At 40.3% G+C, this 19,143-nt stretch overlaps 1 protein-coding gene across 1 annotated transcript; it reads right to left on the bottom strand.

Moving 5' to 3' along the window:
* Positions 1-1,301: 1,301 nt before the first annotated feature.
* Positions 1,302-13,166, bottom strand: ppme1 (protein phosphatase methylesterase 1). The gene is made up of 14 exons (XM_080749609.1): positions 12,854-13,166; positions 9,535-9,628; positions 9,139-9,231; positions 8,954-9,011; positions 8,377-8,428; positions 7,338-7,492; positions 6,539-6,629; positions 5,207-5,272; positions 4,546-4,675; positions 3,690-3,819; positions 3,183-3,227; positions 2,395-2,459; positions 2,216-2,283; positions 1,302-1,615 (listed from the first exon to the last, which is right to left on the bottom strand). The coding sequence occupies exons 1-14, from the start codon at positions 12,937-12,939 to the stop codon at positions 1,612-1,614; spliced, it is 1,137 nt and encodes a 378-aa protein (XP_080605735.1). The 5' UTR covers positions 12,940-13,166; the 3' UTR covers positions 1,302-1,611.
* Positions 13,167-19,143: the final 5,977 nt, after the last annotated feature.

Below are 19,143 nucleotides of genomic sequence, written 5' to 3'. Positions count from 1 at the left end.
TGTCCCCGCCACTCTCCTTTTTCTAATGCCATGGTCTACTCTATCGAGTCTGGACCATGGACAGGAGTCAGGCCTTAACGTGTAATAATAACAGCCATTGATGGATGGTTGTACAATAGGTCTATGTACAACATACACTAGACAGTCAAATCCAGTGTCCATTTAAAATCTAAAAATATAGCTGTTAAAATTCTGCTGTACAGAAAAACATAAACCTGCGGTGACTGTTGAGGTACTTATGAAGCTGTAGCGACATCTCCTGGTAAAAACCGGTATCTTAAAATGTTTAATGAACGTTCAGTTTGGGCAATAGAATTCGTGCTATTACTACCATCCAAAACAGAAAATGTAATTACATTTGTATGTCATAATATCACACTTTCAATGCCAGATAGGGTGATACACTTAGCTCCATGGAAGAATCGTTTACCAAATTATCATAAAACTTAGCCCATATTCTTAAAGATGAAAATGATTTAAAAATGAATTATAATAGTTGAATAGTCAAAACCAGTTATATTTGCAATGATCTGTAAGCCTCTCTAATGTTATTGTGAACTGATTACAACATTTATATAACATTTGTTTATGAGAATGCCAAATTAGAACATAGTTAGCTACTTAATATTATTTACATTTCCAGCATGTATCAAACACACACATGCACACACTCCACCATACAGGTCTATGTCCACATCATGCATACAGATACTTTTGCCAGTCATGTATTGTAGTGTTAAAATGGTGTTAAAAAAAACAGTTATGTAGGCCAAATAATCCTTCTTGCAGCTTCACTATTTGTAACACAAGGGCCAGCCACTGGTTAAAGACTACTGCGGCCCCAAAGGCACCATGGACAGTTCCAACTGTTTTTTTTTTTCATGTCTTGCCGACTGTGAATAAGTGTGAAATAAATCACCTCTGTCCAACTGTGGCCTTCTTTGGGTCACAATGTACCTGAATAAATTCACAGTCTAGTGCACTAAAAGTCCTTAGTATGACATAATTATTTTTCGAAACAAGGTAGATTTTTTAACTACAAATAAAAGTAGCAACCTGGCTGCATGAATGAGTCATCACCAAATTAATTGTTTGATGTGAAATATTCACAATGCATTTCCACATTGTTTATTTTGTAAGCTCCCGGTGTGTAAAGACCTTTACTATTCTGTTATTATACAGCGCTAATAGGACACGTTCCTTGTTCATTCTTATTTTTATTTTTACAATGTGATGCAGTGTAGCAAAACATTAAGATGTCTGTAGGTGCTTTTGTTTTTTAATATCCATCTTTAATCATCATTCTTTAAATCCAAAATATTAAACACATATCACAACATTAAATCACACAAAATAGACAAGAAACACTGATTGCGTCAAAGGTATAAAAAAAATTATAATAAGAAAAACATCTTGGGCAAGCAAAGCCAAATCCATGCATTCCAAAGGAAATTAATAAAATAAGGCAAAGCTGGAAGGTGCAATAATAATAATAATAATAATGTTTATTGTACTTTTCTTGAGTTTGGTGTTAAATTGTACGATGATGTCCATGGATCTCCACACGTTTTCTCAATGGCTGCTGGCTTTGTCTATACTGGACACTGTAAATTAGCTGTAAAAGAATGATCAACAACATTACATTTATTTTTCCCCTCATATTTTCAGATGTAATACTTGCATATATTGTATAATATCAACCCTTTGTAAGGATCAGAGATCAGATTGGTGTTATTCAAATACTAATTGCTGTAACCCCAACCCCAACGAGCCAATTCATTAAATGAGTGCAGATCATTCTGGCTAATGTTAATGTTGAAAGCTTTTGCAAAGATACAACTCATTTAGTCTCAAAGCAAGCTCTCCCCCCCACTGGTCAATGCAGATGGTGGCCCACCTAGAGCCAGTTTCTGCTTGAGGTTTCTTCCCATTAAAAGGTGAGTTTTTTTCCTTGCCGCATGGTGGAATTATTGAGTCTCTGAAACAATATGGTCTTGACTTCATCTATATGTAAAGTATTCTGAGAAAACACATTGAGAGTTGGCGCTATATAAATTAAATTGACTTGATTTGATAAATAGACAATTCTACAAAATTAGAAAAAGATACTAGTATGCCTGGTACAGTATGATCAAAGTGCAGCTTGAATATACATCTTCATATAAAATCTAAATCTACCATAAGAACTGTAAACTTAAATAGGATTTGCTCTTACCACAGGTATCCCTCCTTAAATTCTGTGAATTTGTGCCGGACCATAAACGATGCTACAGCATCTGCTACCTGGTGAGAAATAAGATGTTGAAACCAAAGCCCACTGTTACACACTGTTCTCTACAGCAATTCTGAAAAAATATTTTAGCCACAGTACTTGCTCAGGTAAATAAAACATACTTTTTCAGGAACATCTTCATGGACAGCATGGCCACACTGAGGAAGGACCTGCATCTGAAACTTCCCTGTAGAGAAACAGATGAACAATAGTTGTGAAATTATAATAATAATAATTAACACGCCAATGGCGAGTGGCGACCGTCAGGTCAGAGCTTCTAAACACGGCACAAACTTGTCATCGTGTGACGTCTCTTTGGCCAACGACCATGGTGTTTTTGAGATGATGCACTGCAGTAACGTTGATCCGCCTCTCGCTAACGCTGCGATAACGTGATCCACCTCTCCCCCCAAACAGACGCAGCTGACTGAGCATTTGTTGATTAGTGTGACTGACACTCGGCCTTCTCATACTAAATGCTACCTGACGGTCGCAATAATGAATTGCATTTTTATAGCGCACTCAAAGCGCTTTACAATGGTTCATTCATTCATACATTGGGAGGTGAAGCGGCGAACAGTCAACGCCATCGTCCTCACTTCCCACATTCACACACCAATGGTGGAAAGCGAACACCGACGACACATTGGATGCAATGTGGGGTTCGGTGTCTTGCCCTAGGACACTTCGACATGTGGACAGGAGGAGCCAGGATTCGAACTGCCAACATACAGATCATTGAACGACCTGCTCTACCTCCTGAGCCACAGCCGCCCCAAATTATGAACCTGACCGCATTATAAATTGCGATCTAAAGCCGTTGACAAGACAATGGTTACTGACAGACAGAAGTGTGTAACAGAAAAGGGAAGCATAATGAGAACTACCAAATGCATGCATCACTCCTCACCTTGCATCTGTCCAATTGTTAAGTCTTTATCAAGCCTGTCCACTCCTACAGAGAACAGAAATTAGACATTTTTAGATAGTGGTGTTAACAGTGTGTCAGTGACATACAGTAGTACTTCTTTTCAGTGATATTGAACTTTGGCAGACTTGAGTGCAATTATCATGACTATATATAACAATAAAGGTAAAAGACTAAACGTCCTAATACGCTGCAATAATAAACTTACATCTATGACAAAAACAAGTTGAAATCAGTAATAATAACTGCACAACAAATATATCTGTACTCAAAATGTATTTAAAAACATGTTGTGAGGTACAGTATGTGGGTTTGTGCAGAACCCAGTGAAATTAGTCAAATACCGTGATCACATAATTATCTTTTGGACCACACAAACTTGCCCAAACTCGATCTATTCATAACAACATGACTAATACTTTGCATGTCAAGATGACAGCATTGTTCAGCACAAAATGTGAAAAATAGTGAGTGTTTTAAATAACTAACCAGCAAGGAGAAGCAGTTTAGGCACAGAGCAGGAGAGAAAGAGAGCAGACAAGCCTCTAAACCAGCCGTCCCAGTATTTCTCTGTCTTTGACAGGTCCACTCGCCAAGTAAACACACTCTCCTTCTTCACCTGTATGGACAGAGCTCAGTTTAATACACACACAAATGTATATGCACACAGGCACGCATGCACTGACACACACTATTCGTACGGACAATATGCCATTTGTACTCAGCTAGCCTAACCATAACCTCCACTTCCATATCCCTTAAACCTAAATCTAAACTTAAACCTTCACCTCAATCCTAACCCCAAAATGCCTAATCCTAATCTCAACCTGAACCTTTGCTTTTTTTTCTCCTTCTTTCAGAGTAGGAAATAATGTTTTGTCCCTTTTTTTTTATCCCCAATGTGGCCATTATGCCAATCAAATCCTCTCCACACCTATTCCTGTGTTATTGTCACTGCTGTTGTACCTTTCTGGCTCACCTGCCAGTGAGGAGCCCCCACCGGGAGGATGCAACACCTCCGCCCTGCTCCTCCCGCCCAACACTCCCTGCTGACAGGTGCCACCCCAGCCTGTAGGAATACGTGCAGTGACAAATATCGCCCCCAGCCCGGCTTCCCTTCCCCGAACACAGGGCCATTGTGTTCGCAAAACCGGATGGGGGCAGGTAGTTTACCATTGTGCCACCCGATCGCCCCTACAAAAACCCCATAAAGTTTGTAAGACATGGTGCTCGCCACACACACAAATTCAGGAGACACACACGCATCTTCCCAGAAAAAGATGGATACCATAGGAAGGAGAGTGGGAGAGAGAGAGACAGACAGACAAATACAGAGAGAAAGAACCTCTTTGTCATCTTCTTTCATTCTTTTATTGTTGGACCCTTCTCCTTCCCCTTCTTCTTCCTCCTCTTCTTCTATTATTCCTTCTCCGATGCTGGTAGAAACACCTGTACTGATGACTGTCTCCTCCAGTCTGTAAATGTCAGAGAGGATCACAGTTGATTAGCTGAGAAGGGTGAACACATGCATTTGACTACTCAAAATATACTCAGATCATGGTGACAGTTTCATTTAATAAAAAACAGTCGATGATGTGAACGATAAATCAATGGCCACTTACTGTGTATAAGCTATATTTTGGTAGAAGCCTAAAGTGGCACTATGAAACCTTTTTTGAATGAATAAAATGTAATGCTAACCCTATGTTAATACAATACAATTTATACAATTGGGGTGGTCATATTTTGTCTCTCTATTGAGAAATCTAGAGACATTATTTTACAGGTAAAACAAGTCAATTCGATTTAATTTTTACTCCTCCATGGGGGTGATTTGAAAAAGTAACTGTATTGTCTCTATTGCAGTACGCAAATGTAATCAAGCTAAAATACGAGCAGAAAAGTGTAGCATTTTTACAGAATCCGTACAGAATTTTACAAGCTGGCTACAGTCAGAAACCAGGGCAGCATCTGAAGTACAGCTTGCCGTATCCACACCAACATACTTTTTTACTTGGCCTCCCATGGACACCCGTGCTGACTCTATGTTTCGGATCTGTCCACTCTTCACACTGAAAGAAATATATCGTATGGTCATTTAATGCTGGAACATTTCAGTGATTTGTGTGAGTGTGTGAGGATAGATAGATAGACAGACAGAGACACACACCGTATGCACTGTATATATATTATTTCAAAAGATTTAAGAAAGTTTAACATCAAAATCTCACAACCTTTTATCAATTAAAAACAAACAAACAAGCAAAAGTATTTCATAAATAAAATGAAATTTAAAAAAATAAGTAGTGAAAAAATATGTTGTGAGCTTGTAGATTTTCACCATTTTCAGTTTGGTTCCCGGGCAAACATAATTTATTTTGGGGTCTTGAGCTAAAAGGTTTGGGAACCACTGGTCTACCCCTTGAGTTACACTGACTGGTGAAACGGGTCTCAATGGGGTCTCGATGTAAGACCTTTAGCACACAAACAAACACAAACAAAGCTAATTCTGTCAATATATACAATTTCAAAAGCCAACAGAGTATTCTTTTTTTCATGGCATGTCTCTGCGGAAGGCTTGCAGTCTATTATTATACAGGGGCTCTCAAACTTTTGGGTCTCGTGGCCCCCTGCAGGCCTCCAACGCCGGGGCTCGGATTGGGGCTCAAAACATTGGTAATTGTATACATTGGTAGGACTGGTGTTTGTAAAGATTTTTTGTGCTAAACATGTTAAGAGTAAGGCTGTCACGATATGACATTTTACATGACGATTAATTGTCACTCAAATAATTGCGATTAACGATTTAATTGTGTATTTGTCGTTGACAATTACATTTCTGTTTGGCTTTTAGGCTTTGAAGTTGCACATGGCAGATATGACACATAACTTAAATATACAAAGAAATTACTGACATATTATCAACTTTCTACTTAAAAAATAACATTGATAGTGGAAATAGCCTATCCACAAGCTCACAACGCGTCGCGATGCGACGCGTTGTGAGCTTGTAGATCTGCAATTTCCACTATTTCTGAAAATGTTTGTCAATGTATGAACATTTTTCAACATTCACGATTATGAAGATTATGACAAAATATTTGCGATTATGTCAAATAATTACGATTAGACGATTATGTAATAATTGTGACAGCCTATAGTTAAGAGACCTGTTTGTAACTCATAAAGACTATTTGGATTATCACATTTTAATCCATGGAGCACAACACAACACCAACCACTACCAAAGTTTAATTGTGTTTTAAAGCCATAGTCACTACTTTGACAGTCAACTTAAATCACTCTATGTACATTATTGTTTATTATTATTTTATTACCTCCATTCAATGGCATTCTCCAGGGACTTGAAAGTCTTTGGCCGACTCCTGAGGAAATTCTGCATACTGTTCAAAGCATCCATTGCTGTACCTGAACACAATCACAGGTAGATGTTTTTAACACTAATAGTGCCTCTTAATCTGAAGGTTGCTTGGTGCCTCGGTGCCACGCCGTTTCCTCCATAGGCCGCCGCTATTATTTTGAAGGGCTGGAAGGGGGTTGTTTTAGTTTTTTTGGATTATCACTTGACGGCAACGATTACGTCATCTAGTCACATGACAGTGTGAGCCCAGAAGAGAACATGGCTGCGCCCAGCGTTTGTGTACAGTATGGAAGAGTGGAGACCATCCTTTGTATAAGAATGTCCCTTTTGGAGAAAATGAGGTCTCTTTATGGGCCTCTCAATGGATTTACTATGGAGGACGTTAACTTCGCGTGCACGCCCGACGTGCCTTGTAAACAAATCGCGGACATTACCGATGCGGGCGGGACCGGAGCGACGTACAGTAAGTAATAATATCTTTACTGTATATACAGTAAGATTGACAGTCCTCACCGTCAACGGCGCCATGGTATTAACCCTTTCAATGACGGTGAGCGCCGTCAACAGCAGCAGAACAGTTAATAAAAAACAAAAAGGAACGGAAACATCCAAGCATTGAGATCTGCTAGAGTGGAAGACAGCTAGAATTAAGAACAGTTAGATACATGCACAAAAAATAAAGAAATGTCATATTTGCGTACAAGGCATATTACTATCTCCGCGTCATCTATTACAACAAAAGCAAGTGTGTTTACCTTCAACAACATCAATGACACATAGGCCAAGTAGAGATGGTATGTGATTGGCGGCTGCTGTGTGAACTGCAATAGCACCACCCATGCTGTGTCCGATAATCATGATAGGTGGAGGGTTCTCGCCGTACAGAGCCTCCACTACTTTACCAATATCCCTTTAAAAAAAGCAAAATCTGTATTATTTTCCAGGCAAATTTTATTTGACATTTCTTGACAAATCAATCTATTATTTCTGAATATAAACTGACCTGACAGGTATGTGAGGAAAACTGAGCACTGAGATTGTAATGCTGTAAATCAGTGGAAGGTTTTGATGACAAGGACCCCCAAATTGATTGTTTTGACAAGATCTTTCAACTTTATTTTCGAAAATATCCGATCTATCAGCTCACCTCACTGCTCACCTATCGCGATGCGATGGTGATGCCAACTATGACACTTGAAATGGTTCCTGAATTTACACTGTAATGACTTTTAATCTGAAAATCTATACAATTCTCTTCTCTATTGTGTGTGTGTGTGTGTGTGTGTGTGTGTGTGTGTGTGTGTGTGTGTGTGTTATTTTACAAAGTTGTATGCTGGTGGTGAGCCATTACAGAATAAATGTGGGTAACATTCTAGTAAATAGGGGACAGCAGCAGATGTTCACGAACAAACAAACTCTCCAACAGCATAGGAATAATAAACTTCAATGAACTACAGCGTGGAGTCCCTTTTAACATCCCAAAACACTCCCCATCTAAAAGGTCAGATAAGACGAGGCTTTGAGAGTAATGATCATCTGTGGATGCAGCAAATCTTGTTTTTCCCCCAATTCATCAAATAGTCCCCACCTTTAAGTAGGGTGTTTTGGCAGAGGAAACCTTGCCTACCGTACCTATTTTTTTCCCCACACAATCCTGCAAGTCTACATTTGTCTATTGCTTTCCTTTCTATGCAGCAAGGATAACAAAAAGCTATTCTGAATAGAATAATGCAAGGAATGTGTTTGTGTCCATTCCTCTTAATGGCGCATGCCAAATTTGACCGCACAACTTACTTGGCCATTGTGTCTGCAGAGATGTCGTCATCATCTTTCACTTTAGTGTCACCTGCAACACAGCAGAGAAAAGCATTTGACAATTTGTTTCATCTGAGGCTAAACATTTAGGAGGCAGTGACAGTGACACTAAGACTCCACATTCTTCCTTGGGGGGAATGAGGACCATGTAGACTCAACATTGGAAAAAAGGCAATCTTGGCGTTAAAAACATGGAAAAAAGGGCAGGCATGCCTAAGCCGAACCACGATGGCCGTACTGCCAGCTCAGTGCCATGCGAGTGGAATATTGATAGAATGGTTATGAATTATAATCATTCCGTCATCAACATTGTCAACATACAGTATGCAACAGGGCATCCTCAACCTCAGCATGGGACACCAAATGTACATGAAATGCAGCAAAATATAACATAACGAGTAAGGCATGAGCATGCGTTGGTTAGGAATATCCTTGTGGAAGTGTTAAACTCTTGCACAAGGAAAGAGTAAATTCCTAGAGATATTATTCTACTTTGTTGACACACGCTTACTTAATACTGGATTACTAAACTTTCAGGCAACCGTCTCTCACTTACCATGAGATCGCAGATCCATAGCCACCACCCTGCAAGTAATCCTGCTGAATATCACAGACTGCAAATACACGAAAATTTAAAATGGTTAACGCTGATCAAGCCAGACGGAACAGCGTTGAAATGTAATGCAGTATTGCAGATTTGGAGGTACCGTATGTCTTTTATTTTACAGTAACGTGGCTCACAGTGAACACAGCCCAGGAGAGAGCAGAGTGGCCTCCTCCGTGGAGCAGGAGCAGTACAGGACCATGAGAACCGCTGCAGTAAAGTCTGAACAGGTGCACGGAAGTCAAGGAAATAGATGACAGTCTTATGAAGAAAAGGAAATATACTGACGTTAATTCCTACACATGATAATTAATTAAGAGGATAATGTGATCTTAATTAAATATCATTCAGAGCATATTATGCTCTTAAAGTAGCAATATGTGCTAATAATCCCAGGTTCACATTCCAGGGGGTGCCCAGCTAAATTGATCAACCACTTTATCCATTATCCATTATCCCCATCCATTATCCAATGCCGTCACATATATTTGGTAAGAGTGAACATGAATAAGCAAATTAAGCATGAAGGATATATCTTTTCCATTATCATTTTCCACTTCGACGTCTTCCATTGTTTCAAAATACTGACTCCAGGACAGCGGAGTGAAATCTTTTTTCCGTCCAGGTCTATGAGAAATGGGGAACAACAAGAGAGGTTTTAACGTGTGTATTGAACTGCATGTAAGCTGAAATGCTTGCAGGTTACAATGTAAACAAATGAATATAGCAGTATGCAAAACATAAAAAATTGCAGAGGAGAGTGTGGAGACATGTCTGAATTGTCGAGGTGACCACCTTCCAGCTCTCTTGATAGGATAACTAACACTAAAGACAATAATATATACTACCAGTAAGACAGCTAAGGGCGAAAATGTCTTGGCCATCTGGCCAGTGATGTATATCGGACCATATTAATATTGATGACATCAGGGATCTCCATTTATGGGCATAAAAGGGATACTGGGGAATACCCATATATGGACTTTTACATATATGGAGATGAAGGTGATGGTAGTCATCTCCACATACCATAGGGCTCTCCATATATGTGCATTAAAAGGGATTTGGTTCCCCTGGCATCACAGGGATCTCCATATCTCCATATGGGCATAAAGGGGATTTGGTTCCGCTGGCATCACAGGGATCTCCATATTATGTTCGCAATTATTAAATCATATTTCCTATATTTTCAGCTTACAATGTATTTATACTTTATATACCGGTAAGTTTCAAATATATTTTCCATCCACAGATCAAACTTTTTCAGTGTACCCACTGAGCAATAGTCGTTTTTTACACGACTAGTTTTTTTTTAGCCTTAATTTCACCCGGCTAGATTCCGGTTATATTCACACCGAAAATATACTTTGCAATTTATTCCATGATTCGATAACAATTTATTAAAAAAAACAACAGTAAGGTGCTTAACTGATCTCCTAATATTGGACTAACATAATTATAATATCCGTTGATCATTATTAAGTATAGTTTAGATCTAGCCGAGATTTAGCCAACTAATTATAGTCGCCGTATCAACGTTTATATTTACACCGAATTTAGACAATTAGATTTAATCCATATTTCAATAAACATTTCTTTAAAAAAACAACTCCACGTTGCAGAACTGATCTCGAAATATTGGTGTAAAATGATTCCAATAGCCATCCGATCATTAAGCTATTTGTCTGGGTGTAGTCGTTGTATAGCCGGCTTTTCAACGCCTTTTTTTAAACCAATGTCAATATAAAGTCTTTAAAACAAAAATATACGATGAAATGAACTCCTCGTCTGTCAGTCAGACAGTGCAGTGCCGCGTGATTATGGATCCAACTGGGAAAGATGGATGGAAACGGCAAAGAGCGCTCGTTTTCAGTTATTGTCCACGACATTGCAAGCGGCCGGCGGAGCGCCGCGCGAGTTACGAAGCCGTGGTGAATGCAATCGTTATATTTACGGCCTGGGCAAGCGCACGATAAACGCCATGATAATTGGGTTTTGGTGCACCTCGCGCGGTCCAGGTGACTACAACGGAGCGCTCCCTACGTCCGGTTCAGCCAATCACAAGCTTCAAAAATGAGTCCGGGGCGTACACACACACACACACACGCACACGCGCACACACACGCACGCACACACACACACACACACACACACACACACACACACACACACACACACACACACACACACACACACACACACACACACACACACACACACGCTAACATTTAGTTTCCTCAACAATGTGCACTACACTAAAATGAACACAGGTGGGCAATGTCACCTTTTAATACGGCCAGAAAGTCTATACTATCATATCAGCATTGATGGCTGAGTGGATAGCGTCGCCGACTTGAGTGTCAGAGATCAGTGGATCGAATCCCACCGTCGCCCTACTTTTCACTACTTTCGACGGCCGCTAACGGCGAAATGTAGACTTTTTGTATCCGACTAATAGTGGTATATGTAGCAACCCGTGTAAATATAGCCGACTAAACAACTAGTCAAAAATATCAAATCTAGACCTTTACAACACTGATTTTCAACGCGTGGTGTAGAAGATAAAAACACGACTATTAGGCAACTAATACACCTCAAAATGCTTACTGGGTAGTTATTTAATATTTACAGGTAGATGCAACGTTGCATCATACCTCATGTCCTCTTATAGGAGAATGCTTTTCTGTGAAGGGGATGTTAAGCATGATGATGAAACAGTCAGAACAGTAACAAATTATAGAAATAAAAAAACCGACTCCTACTTTTGGTCCCGTCCTGACTGAGTCACGGTCACGACTCACGACACACAGAGATAAAGAAGCTCTATCATCAATAACAACTGCCCACGCACACTTCAAGGTGGAGCGATGTAATTGAGTGAGATAAGCGTCATAGCAGCATTATACACTGACTATATCAATAAGGACATGTCAACGTTACAGAAAAGAAACATGACGCTGATACCAACAGAGCAACAGGGATCATCTCCACCATAAAACACTCGTATTGAAATCCATTCAATAGAACAACTCTTACCATTTATGACACAAGTATTTCAATATTATCATCGTTCCTCGCTGGGAAACATGAATTTATAGCTGTACCCCGTAACTATCGACCTGTGGGGCTGATCGCTTTCATAGAGACCTCTCTCAACCTCGGCTGCCTGTCTGCTGTCACAGAAATACAACAATGTGCAAACACAGCTGCAAGATTTGTGAACTGTTGTGATAAAAGATCTGTCTAGACTAAGGACTACAAACCATTGAGTGACATCTAGACCTACATGCACATATAAACAGAGCTAACGCATTTCAAATCTGATATACCATTTAAATCTTATTGTTCCAAAAAGCTTTATACCCTTTATAACATGTATATAATAAAGACATAATGTGACAGCTCTGTTTACACAATACTGTACCCCCTCCAACTGTATATTAGTAGGCTACTGTATAATTATGTTCCCCATGTTCAACTGTTTTTTATTATAACTTGACACTTGCTTTGGCAATGTAAAGGTAGACCTATATGTTTTCTCGTGGCAATAAAGCTCCTTTGAATTAAAATTGAATGTAAAAGGCTGGCCGCCTGTCACTCTATGTTGAGTGCATAACAGGTTCAAAATAATAAGCAGTCGACAGTCAGCGCTTTCCAAACTCCGCCAAGTGTGTCTCTAATCTCTCTATTCTCTAACATATTATTGTAAAAATAAGCTATAATAACCTAGACTGCTACCTCTCTGTGGCCTCGGAGAGACAGTGCAGATGGCTCTGCTCAGCGGGAACCTACGGATAGGTGGCTAACACAAAGTTGATATAGCATGCTAACAACACAGTGGCTAACACTCACCCCATTCTCATCTTGGAGCCTGACTGCAGACCACCTCCCATCGGAGGTCTGGAAGCTAACAAATTCAAATGTAACTGTTTCTCCATTCCGTCGACGACTGTGTGGAGTTTATGTTCTGTCAAGAACAATGCGATAGGAGGAGCGCCCCTCTTTTTTGCAGCATATGATGATTCCTCTTCAACTTCAAGCCCACACTGATCGAGGCACCAGCTCTCCACTTGAGCACTTGGAAAAGATCTCCGCTATTTCAGGCTATTCGAGTGCTTTGACGTTTTTCAAGCAGCAGCAGTCCACCAGCTCGGCGCTGCTGCTTTTCAGCTCTTTCAGTTATTATTCTGCCGTGGATTCTTCTTCTTGGAAAGGAATCTGACAGATTTAGGAGCATGCAGGGTTATTGGTGCCCTCCACAGGACAGATAGAAGTATTATCAGCAGTGAGTGGTGGAGGTGGACAGTAAGTAGCCCATTGTTATTATTATTTTTTGATATTTTATGACTATATATTGTACTTTTGCATTTTCAGGAAGGGAAGAGAAGTAAGTAGCTTACATGCATCCGTCCATCTTCAACCGCTTATCCGGAATCGGGTCGCGGGGGTAACAGTTCCAACTGAGACTTCCAGATTTCCTTATCCTGAGCAACTTCCTCCACTCCCTCTGGGAGTATACCGAGGCGTTCCCAGGCCAGTTTGGAGATATAATCCTTCCATCTGGTCTTAGGTCTGCCACGGGGTCTCCTCCCAGTGGGACGTGCATCGAGGACCTTCCTAGGAAGGCGCTCGGGGGGCATCCGTACTAGATGCCCGAACCACCTAAGGTCCTAAGCTGACTCCTTTCCAAGTGAAGGAGCAGCGGTTCTACTCCAAGTCTCTCTCGGGTGATTGAACTTCTCACCCTATCTCTAAGGGAGATACCAGCCACCCTTCTGAGAAAACACATTTCGGCCGCTTGTACCCGAGACCTTATACTTACCATGTATGCGCTATTTCAAAGTAAACATAATTTAAATGGAAGATCTACACTACAGGCTCACAACGCTTTGGCCCCTTTTCCACTGTGTTCCTGATTTAAGACATTTTATAAATAATACAAAATAATGAACAAAATGAAATTAATTAATTGAAAAAACATGTCCCCTCATGTATTGGAAGGACAATATCAGTCACTATATACTGAATCAAGAAACTTAAAAACTGTCCGGGGGTACTCACAAAAGGGGGCTGTTAAGTATGACATCATTTTGTAGGCAGAGGAGAATTTCTGCCCCCAGTTTCCGTGAATCTTTTTACTATTTTTACAATTTACAAATTTTTCTTCTCTTTGTTGTTGAAAGGAAAGTGTTAGAATTATACTTTAGTCGTTATTTTTGTCTCGAATCTGTTGAAATAGCGAGGGACAGAAAATGCTCTGGGGGCAGAGTTCTCCTCTGCCTACAAAATGATGTCACGGCTTAAAAGCCCCTAACCCGCACCGGGTGTGTGCTCAGTGTAGTGAGTGCAGTGGGCGTGGCGTTGGAGAGTGCCTTCAGTGTGGCTTATTTACGAACGACCAGTTAAGAGTCAGCTATGTGCTTTTTCACTCTGAACTCTGAAGGTAAACTTCCTTAAAAGCAGCAGTTGCTAACGTAACGACGTTGATATTGAAAGGAGATGTAATTCATAATATTGGCATACCTGCTGTTAGTTTACATGTTGATGCGTGTGAAACTATCAAGCCCAAACGACCAATAAAGCTGTAAATGCTGCATTTGCGGTCATTTCCTCCATTGTTTTCTCTTTTTTTCTCTCTCTCATTTTCTTTTCTTTACATATCTACTGCATAGTACTGTGTTCTATTCGTCTGTCATTCAATGTTATATGAGATACTTTAATGGTTTCCTGTTGAAATAAGCTTAGTCTTTTCAGGATCTCCTTTTAGTAGACCTTGTACCAGTGAACTGTACCGTCATGAAACTGTACCTTTTCCTATGCAAACTTCTAATAAAGCCTTCAATCAATCAATCAAAAGTTCACAGCTGAGAAGCGCTCGAGACACGGCGATGAAAACCAACCAATCAAAACACCACACTGACGCACCACACCGCCCAGAGCCCTAGAATGGAGAGTTGCGTCACTCCCGTTCACTTCATGGGGCCAGGTCTTCTACGCACACATCTATTGGCGTATAGTGACAAACGGCCAACCGGAAGTTTACAAAATGCATTGAAGTCTATGAGGTGTAAAGTGACAATGAACCACGTGACCAGCGCTGTTTCTGACCCCGCGGTGACACCACTCTCTGATTATACTGCTCTGACACCGCCTAACCCCATCTTCTGAGTATAGGGTTGGTGAGTGCGTGCACTCAACACACCAGTGCGCCGCGCACTGGATTTCCGAACGACAACGCACCAAGTGCACCGAATAAACGAACGACAACATGGCACACCAGTGCGTTGAGTGCGCATTTCCGAACGCGCCCAAATGACCCCAAATATTCCTTTAAGTTTCAAGATAAGAAAAAGAACCAGGGAAGGGAAAATGAACGCCCAGTGAATAGGCATATCACGATACATATTTTATTCACTGTTAATTAACACATAGGAAAACCTAATTATCACACAAATTTGGACAACAATATAGTCTTTTAAGTCTCATCTCACAACTTTAATCAGAATGCCTACCACCACCATAGTGTGTTTGTTGATCTGTAACTCAGCGTCCAGCAATTGTTCAATCATCTAAAAAACATAATACAAAAATGCTTCTGCCGCGCTGACCATCTACTTTTCCACCTTAAGATGTGTCTCTACTTCACAATCACAAAATGTTTACACATTTTCCCCAAATATTGGCCTGTAGGTGGTGCAGGGCCGGGCTTAGGTTGCCTGGGGCCCCCACAGTCAGGGCTGTATTTTGCTGTATAGGCAATTTTTTTATTATTATTATTTTTTAAATAGAGATAGAGATGGATGGATGGATGGACAGACAGACAGACAGACACCTGGGCACTAGGGTAGGGACTTGTGGGCACCTGGACAACTAGGCACGAGGGACATGTGGGCACTTGGAGAGGTGGGCACCTGGACAACTGGGTACTAGGGACATGTGGGCACTCAGAGAAGTTCTAGTTAACATAACCTTCGTGAACCTTTTGACATAATTGGCAGGAAAGGCTGGTGATGGAAGCTACTGTAATTATCAAACATATAATTTTCCGAATGTCTGTCTGTCCGTCCGTCCGTCCGTCCGTCCGTCCGTCTGTCTGAGTGTCCGTCTGTAACAGTGTTTCTCCTCAGTGGCTGGAGCAATTGATCTGAAATCGCATCGCCATTAGCATATGAACACACCTGACATAACTGTGAAGCCCGTTTGTCACTTTCACAAATCGTATGCTGTATATTAGCATTTTTCTGGTGTATCTACTATCTATTCTGCATCTAGCATGAGGCATATCTATTCTGCATCTAGCATGAGGCAACATGTTTAACCAGCTGTGTGTGTGTGTGTGTGTGTGTGTGTGTGTGTGTGTGTGTGTGTGTGTGTGTGTGTGTGTGTGTGTGTGTGTGTGTGTGTGTGTGTGTGTGTGCGTGCGTGCGTGCGTGCGTGCGTGCGTGCGTGTGTGTGTGTGTGTGTGTGTGTGTGTGTGTGTGTGTGGCGCGCGGGGGGGGGGGGGGGGGGGGGGGGGGTAGGGTGGGGGGGGGTGGGAGGGGGGGGGGGGGGTTGTCTGGCCCTGTTACAGATGTTGTCCAAAAATCATGCAGATCGGTACACAGTATCTCTGTAGCCATTAAACGAAACGGGTATTTCTTACATTGATGCTCCTACATATTATCATGTAAGCACCAGTTAAAGTTACTTTCCATCCCTCATATACTGTGTGCACGAGTGCACACCCCATAACCCACACACTGCACATCATTTCAGAGCTCATATCTTTGAACGGGTAAGGGCTAGTTCTGCTAATTATCCAAAGATTTCAAAAACTGGAAAAAAATAAATAATAATAATAATTAATTTACAGCACGTTTTTAATATTACTTGCATTGTCACATAACTGACCCTGAAAGAAAGAAATTAATGCTGCTAAATGTGTGCTTGTGCAGTTACTAAACTCAAGTTCCATTCCACCGATTGAACAAAAGAGGGCAGTAGTTCACATGTTACTGAAGTATGTTTACCCAATTTCCATATGACAATTACAGTAACACAAATGAATGCAAATAGGCTAAAGAAGAGAAGAGTAGGCTACAACATCACATATCAAAACAGGTATGACCATTTGGAAACCACATGAAAAGGCATCATTTATTATTATGATTAGTAGTATTATTAATATGCATTATATTATGTATGCCTATTATGTATGCCTATTCTATATTCTTCAAAGTCACTTTATAACATTTGGTTTTAAAACTGCTTTGTTGAAAGACATGGCTTTTCAATCAACCCTGTGTTTTCCCTTAACTTTAGATCAAGATGAGGGCTCCATTTGTGCCTTAGGCCTATTAAACGAGGGTCAATGAGTTAATAGAAAAGACACAGACACAGAAGGGCTCATAAACCCTGCTTATAAGCTTACTATAATGAAGAATGAATCACATCACTGCATAATGTTGTGTGTAAAGCTTTTATTGTATTGCTGAAAGGACATATCTGGGGGGACAGGATGTTACTGAAACACACGCACACACGCACGCACGCACGCACGCACGCACGCACGCGCACACACACACACACACACACACACACACACACACACACACACACACACACACACACACACACACACACACACACACACACAGGGTGTGGGGGCACAATGCTGTTGAAATACACACTGGGCCATTACAAAATCACAGGGGTGTTCAAGAAAGAGGAACTTGGCTGATGCACAGAGTATGATGCACAGAGTTACAGATCCAACGCTAGATATGATGAAATTGATAATTGTATGAATAATATAATTTAATCAGCAGTAGTGATCATGCTGAAGAAATGGACTAAATTATATTAGCACAATATCTGTGATCAAATGGGATATGTATTACTTGGTTGTTTGTTTAAAGGATAAAGATGCATTAATTGGGTGAAGGGTCACTTGGACAAGGGGTCAGACCAAAAGGTATGAAAAACAACTAATGCAGAACAACAAATGCAACAGAAGTAAATTGGTCAATCAGCAGACTGCAGTGATGGGGAAAATGAATCCACCAAATGATGCAATAGACAGATAAACGTATAGGCTTACTGTCTCCTTCAGAAGGGACTTTGGGCTTTCGACCCCAACAGGTCACGCGCCAAAAGGCCTCTTGAACTAATCTGATAGAGAAAGTGAAAGAAAAGTAAGGGAAATTATTTTTATTTTATTTTTTCATTTCTAGCCTTTGAACAGGAGATAAGAACATATTCTGCTTTTGATAATTATTGGTGTAAAAAAAGATTATAAAATGATTTAGACTAAATTTGAAACATTTATACGTACTTTGAATTGTCCAGAGCATTAATATTCTGAAAATGATGTTGAATTTATAGTTAATTATGCTTATTGCATTCCTTTAATAAATTCACCTGTGAAATAAATTATTCTAAAATTGAATTTTTTTAAGCAATGCAATGAAATGTACAACCTTTAAGATCTACTTCACTAAAATAAATAGAGAAAGAGATTTAAAAATATGCATCTGAATTGGATCTAGACAAGTTAATAGATAAAAATAATAAAACCAGTAAAAATGTGTACGTGCTTGTTCATATTTGGTATTCCAATTTGGCCCCAGCTGACGTGTCTGACCTATGCATCTGACGTGATGACGCAAGGCTTTAACCCACACTTTGCATGGTTACCCACTACCCAGTACCCACTTGCATGAAAACAACCTATGCTCCAATAAGCCAAATTCATAGGGTATGTTGTGCTCAGCTTAAATTTAAGAGGATAGCGGCATCCAATAGTGTGTTGGTAAATCCGTAGTTTAAGTCATCCTATCTGCATAGATACTTCAGGATCTGTACAAAAATAACATTGCAAAAAGAAAGGTCAACTAAAAGGATACACCCAAGAAAGCCTATGGCTTGTTTCAATTGAGATCCTTTTTTTTACTCATATGCATGATAGATAGACAAGAGTACTATGCAGAAGATATCATCAGAAAAACAGTCAAAGTACCCTAAAGGTTCCCCCATCCACTGCCATTCATTTGGGTCCAGAACCAGGGCAATGCATCCGGATCCCCATCCGGAAATCAATGGGGGTAAATTTACTATAATCACATTGTTGTCTTAGGAATGTGACAAATACAAAAAATATTAGT

The sequence above is a fragment of the Nannobrachium achirus genome (assembly GCF_963921795.1).
Source record: "Nannobrachium achirus genome assembly, chromosome: 19".
Lineage (NCBI taxonomy): Eukaryota > Metazoa > Chordata > Actinopteri > Myctophiformes > Myctophidae > Nannobrachium > Nannobrachium achirus.
Note: the sequence above shows the minus strand (reverse complement) of the source record. Positions and strands in the feature narration are given on the sequence as shown.